Below are 6,000 nucleotides of genomic sequence, written 5' to 3'. Positions count from 1 at the left end.
ATATGGACACTCCTAAGAAAACGGGCACTTTTCCTCATTACCCGACGGCTGTTGGTAACGAGTGGTGGGACAGCAGGAGCTGGAGCAGAGTAGAGAGGTACAAGGAAGACTGACGCTGAGAAGCAAAAAAATCTCTACATTTTTGCTCCACCTTTTTACAAGGAAAGGTCAAATGCAGTAATATATATATAGGACATACATAAAGCCATATCACACACCAATACTACATAAGTGATACAAGCATTTATATATATGAAAAATTAGAAATGAAAATCCCAGCAATCTTTTACAAATTCCAAATCATAAACTCATCGTGGCTAAGGGCTTGCTCAAACCTTCATTCTTGCAAATCAAGTATCAGAAAACCCACATGAACCCTAGAAACATCCAAATAAACTATAAGCTAAATGGAATGGTCTACCTGTATCTCACAAGCAACCACAAGGTTATGGATGTAATAGAAGGCCTCCTCCACACTCTCTCCAACTGACACAAGCCCATGATTCCGGAGAATGAGAACCTAAGAGAAAGCAAGGGAGATCTGAGGAACAAGGCACCAAGTCTGATCATTTTGGCTCTACAACTGAAATACCATGAGATGCTACTGACCTTGCTTTTAGGACCCAGATTTTTCTGAATCAAAATTTTTTCCTCTTCATCAACCAAAATGCCATGATAGTCATGATAAGCAACATCTCCAAGGGAAAGTGCCTCCGGGGAGATAGGCAAAAGCCCACATTTCATTGCAGATACCTAGACACCAAATGGCCACCACAACAAAGAAAAGCCACAGGTAAACAGCAACTTACAACACACAAATGCTTTCCTCACAGAAATAAAATGACAGTGATATATGTTTAATTTCATTCTCTTGTTGGAAACAAATGAACCCATAAACGTAAGTATAAACTTTACTTCTAGGGCCCCTGACAGTAGCTGGGAGAACTTGGGAGAAAACCATGCCTGAGATTTTCCAGTGATTATAAATGCTACGCCAGTCAGTTCTTATTAAAACAGTGAGTCATGGTTTCATGAAAGGAGCAGACAATAGGCCCTCTGAGGAGCCTGGTCTCAAAGGGAAAGTTCCAAGTGCTACAAGGTTTTATTCACATTTTAATTTAGTCTGTAGGTAAGAGAGAAAAAACATCTGAAAATTAGATAAAACTTAATTTCTAACAAATTGACAACTACATAACTATAAAATTTCTCTTATATTTATTTAAATAAATGTAGTAGAGTGAGTTTGGGGGGTTGTTTTTTATTTTTGGTTTTTCGAGACAAGGTTTCTCTGTAGCTTTGGAGCTGTCCTGGAACTAGCTCTTGTATACCAGGCTGGCCTCAAACTCACAAAGATCAGTCTGCCTCTGCCTCTGTTTTTGTTTTTTGAGAACAATTCTTACTATATAGGTGGGACTGTCCTGGAGCTCACTATGTAGACCAGGCTGGCCTCAAACTCAGAGATCTGCCTGTATCATTGGCATGTACCACTATGCCTGGCTATATAAGGGGTTTTTTTTCTTTTTTTTTTTGTTTTTGTTTTTTGTAAATTTGTTTTCAAGACAGAGTTTCTTTGCATGGTTTTGACTGTCCTGCAACTAACTCTGTAGACCAGACTGGCCTCGAACTCATAGAAAGCTTTAAAGTAAAGTTGAGTCTCAAAAAATAAGTAGCCAGGCATGGCAGATAGGGCCTGTCACTCACAAGTGGGCTCAAGCTACTCACAGACTTGGGTAGAACGATCTCAATTTCAAAAGCAGCCTGAGCTACAGAGTAAAACTCTGACTCAAAATACAAAATAAAAAGGGAAATAAGGAATAGCACAGTGTAGAGCATGTGCCTAGCCTTGGCATCAATCCTCAGTATTATAAACAAACAAAAATTTACCCAACCTTTATGTTTCCTAAAGTTCCTCTAAATTTGTTCAAAAATACGCTAATTTTTAACATTTACTTAAGCTAGACAGAGTGTACAAGCCTTTATCTCAACACTCTAGAGGTAGAGGCAGGTGAATTTCTGTGAGTTTAAGACCATTCTGGTCTACACAGAAAGTTCCAAGATAGCCAGAGCTACACACACAGTGAGACCCTGTCTCAAAAAACAGAATAAAAAAAAAAGGAAACATATGTTCAGCGGCAATGGTGTAGACCTATAATCCTCAGGCTGAGAGGCCAAAGCAGGAGAATCATATGTTCAAGGCCAACTTAGACTACATAAGGAGACCCTATCTCAGTGGGGCAAAAGAATTGCTACAAGTAGCTATACAGTTCCAGGTCAATAAGGGATACATAGCAAGAAGCTATCTTTTAAAAAGGGAGGGAGGGATGGAGGTTAAACTAGAGACTGAGGGTGTAGCTCAATGTTATATGTAGGCTTAGTTCTACCCCCAGGAACATATGCAGACAGAAACGAGAGCATTAAAAAAAAGAAGTCTCGAGACCAGTCTGGTCTGCAAGAGCTAGTTCCAGGACAGGCTCCAAAACCACAGAGAAACCCTGTCTCGAAAAACCAAAAAAAAAAAAAAAAAAAGTCAATCAGTTATAAAGTTTATATTCCTGTGTATGACTATTTGTGATGTGCCAGAAGTGTAGATGTGGGTAAATACCTGTGCAAGCATATATCATACACATACACCAGAGAAAGACAACAGTGTCCTGCTCCATCGCTCTCCATCTTACTCCCTTTGAGACAGTGTCTCTCACTAAACCTAGAGCTGGGTTGGTAGTCATCAAAACCCAGTGATCTTCCTTTCTCTGCCCCCTCACAGTAATGAAGTTACAAGCATGCATACATCCACATACAATTTATTTTTATTTTTTTCTATTTATATATTTACTTATTTATTTACTTATTAAAGATTTCTGCTGGGCGGTAGTGGCGCACGCCTTTAATCCCAGCACTCGGGAGGCAGAGGCAGGCGGATCTCTGTGAGTTTGAGGCCAGCCTGGTCTACAAGAGCTAGTTCCAGGACAGGAACCAAAAGCTACGGAGAAACCCTGTCTCGAAAAATTTAAAAAAAAAAAAAAAAAAAAAGATTTCTGTCTCTCCCCCTCCCCCGTCAGCCCAAAGAGCAATCAGGGTTCCCTGCCCTGTGGGAAATCCAAGGACCACCCACCTCCATCCAGGTCTAGTAAGGTGAGCATCCAAACTGCCTGGGCTCCCACAAAGCCAGTACGTGCAGTAGGATCAAAAACCCATTGCCATTGTTCTTGAGTTCTCAGTAGTCCTCATTGTCCGCTAAGTTCAGCAAGTCCGGTTTTATCCCAGGCTTTTTCAGACCCAGGCCAGCTGGCCTTGGTGAGTTCCCAATAGAACATCCCCATTGTCTCAGTGTGTGGGTGCACCCCTCGTGGTCCTGAGTTCCTTGCTCGTGCTCTCTTTCCTTCTGCTCCTGATTTGGACCTTGAGATTTCTGTCCGGTGCTCCAATATGGGTCTCTGTCTCTGTCTCCTTTCATCGCCTGATGAAGGTTAATATTCAGGAGGATGCCTATATGTTTTTCTTTGGGTTCTCCTTATTTAGCTTCTCTAGGATCACTAATTATAGGCTCAATGTCCTTTATTTATGGCTAGAAACCAAATATGAGTGAGTACATCCCATGTTCCTCTTTTTGGGTCTGGCTTACCTCGCTCAGGATAGTGTTTTCTATTTCCATCCATTTGTATGCAAAATTCAAGAAGTCCTTGTTTTTTACTGCTGAGTAGTACTCTAATATGTATATATTCCATACTTTCTTCATCCATTCTTCCATTGAAGAGCATCTAGGTTGTTTCCAGGTTCTGGCTATTACAAACAATGCTGCTATGAACATAGTTGAGCATATACTTTTGTTGTATGATAGGGCCTCTCTTGGGTATATTCCCAAGAGTGGTATTGCTGGGTCCAGGGGTGGGTTGATCCCGAATTTCTTGAGAAACCGCCACACTGCTTTCCAGAGTGGTTGCACAAGTTTGCATTCCCACCAGCAATGGATGAGTGTACCCCTTTCTCCACAACCTCTCCAGCAAAAGCTATCATTGGTGTTTTTTTATTTTAGCCATTCTGGCAGGTGTAAGATGGTATCTTAAATGTCTTGATTTGCTAAGGAAGTTGAGCATGACCTTAAGTGTCTTTTGGCCATTTGAACTTCTTCTGTTGAGAATTCTCTGTTCAGCTCAGTGTCCCATTTTATAGTTGGGTTGATTAGCCTTTTACGGTCTAGTTTCTTGAGTTCTTTATAAATTTTGGAGATCATACCTTTGTCAGTTGCGGGGTTGGTGAAGATCTTCTCCCAGTCAGTGGCACATACAATTTTTTTTAAATAATTAATTTGTTTTTATTTTATGTATTTTGGCATTTTGCCTTCACATATCTCTGTGTGAGGGTGTCAGATCTTGGAGCTACAGACATTTGTTAGCTGCCATATGGGCACTGGGTATTGAACCCAGGTCCTCTGGAAGAGCAGTCAGTACTCTTAACCATTGAGCCATCTCACCAGACATACAGTATTTTATGGGGATCCTAGGTATTTGAACTGAGGTCCTTTGTTTAAGAAGTAAATATTCTTTCCTACCTGTTGACCATCTCCCAAGCTCTAAGCATTTTGTATGTATGTATGTATAAAATATATAACAATTTAGAATTATTTGCTTGCTATAACAAGCAAGAGCAAGTCAGAGCTTTAAAATCTACAAAGTAAGTTGTGCACAGTGGCACATGCCTGTAGCCCCAACACTTAGGAGGCAGAGACAAGTGGATTTCTATGAATTTGAAACCAGCCTGGTCTACATAGTGAGTAGATACCCAGAGATACAAAGTCAAAGTGAGGCCTTATTTTGAAAACAAAACAAAATAAAACAAACAAACAAACAAAAAAGCACCAAATAAATAAATGAAATAAAACCTACAAAGCTCCAAGCATGGCACACTTACCGCTGCCCCTGCTGGTGTGTGAATGTGCACAATACACTTAGCATCTGGTCGTGCAGCATAAATTGCAGAATGTAATGTGAAGCCAGCCTGATTTACTCCCAGGTTAGTACTTCCACGATCTACTATATCTCCTTGTAGATTGACTTTAACCTGCAAACAAAGAGGCAAACCTTTAACGTTCAAGATGACTTCACGGTACCCTTACTAGAAAACACTGAAATCCAAGTTCAAAGTGTCTATAACTTCTTTCAAAGGTTCCTCTCCTAATTGAGTTTTGTATACTCAATTAGGCGCTGCAACTAGACATGAGAGCACTTACAAGATCTAATACAATCTTTATAACACAATGCCAAAGAAAAGGGCATTCTCACCAAGCTGGATGCAGTCACTTCACTGTAGAGAAGTCCAAAGGGGACGATGAGGAAGTGTTCCTGCTCGGAGTTCACTCTGGTCTATGGGAAAATACCCGAGTTAGCACAGAAGTCCAGCTATAATTAACTGTGTCACTTACGGAACACAGAGTCACAGGTGAATGATTACGGAAGAACTAAAGCATACAGTCTATCACAAAGCTAATAAGTGAACACTTACTATACTGTACAGCAATTAAATTGTCAAATACATACTGGTCATGTCAATGAAAACTGACTGTAAAGGAAACAAGTCAAACAACCCAGCACTCACCCTGATATGCCAATTAGTCATTGTAAAGTTATTCTGTGGCCATCGGTCTCATGGCAAAATGGTGCCAATCCTCAGAAGTAGAGTAATAAAAAACAAAACCCTTTATAAAGTTTTTCAAGGAGCTAGGAAAAATGGTTAAACAATTAAGAGCACTTGCTGCTCTTGCAAAGGACCCAGGTCTGGTTCTCAGAATGCATATCAGACAGTTCAAACAACCTATTAACTCCAATACCAGGGGATCCAACCCCACTTCTGGTCTCTGTAGATACCTGTTGTGGAATGTTTAACTAGGTAAAGATATGTTATAGGTGTTTATGCTGAGGAATACTACTTTAACTGTGTAAAGGTGTGGTATATTTGTCTATGCTGCATTTGTTTAACAATATTAGGATGACTTACATTTGTTTC

The 6,000-nt window shown here is 40.2% G+C and overlaps 1 protein-coding gene across 14 annotated transcripts in view; it reads right to left on the bottom strand.

Annotated features, from left to right (window-relative positions):
- Positions 1 to 6,000, bottom strand: part of LOC121459325 (alpha-adducin) — a 63,978-nt gene that overhangs the window by 18,845 nt on the left and 39,133 nt on the right. For all 14 annotated transcript variants that reach the window (XM_041668916.1, XM_041668921.1, XM_041668923.1 and 11 more), the window contains exons 5-8: positions 5,280 to 5,360; positions 4,909 to 5,058; positions 610 to 753; positions 422 to 520 (exon numbers count right to left, since the gene is read on the bottom strand). In XM_041668916.1, the coding sequence (XP_041524850.1) occupies positions 422 to 520; positions 610 to 753; positions 4,909 to 5,058; positions 5,280 to 5,360 (474 nt within the window). The remainder of the gene's footprint in view (positions 1 to 421; positions 521 to 609; positions 754 to 4,908; positions 5,059 to 5,279; positions 5,361 to 6,000) is intronic.

The sequence above is a fragment of the Microtus oregoni genome, unplaced genomic scaffold, assembly GCF_018167655.1.
Source record: "Microtus oregoni isolate MIOR12 unplaced genomic scaffold, Mior012 000019F_ref0000042, whole genome shotgun sequence".
Lineage (NCBI taxonomy): Eukaryota > Metazoa > Chordata > Mammalia > Rodentia > Cricetidae > Microtus > Microtus oregoni.
The sequence above is the reverse complement of the archived record's forward strand: the minus strand, read 5'-3'. Positions and strand labels throughout refer to the sequence as shown.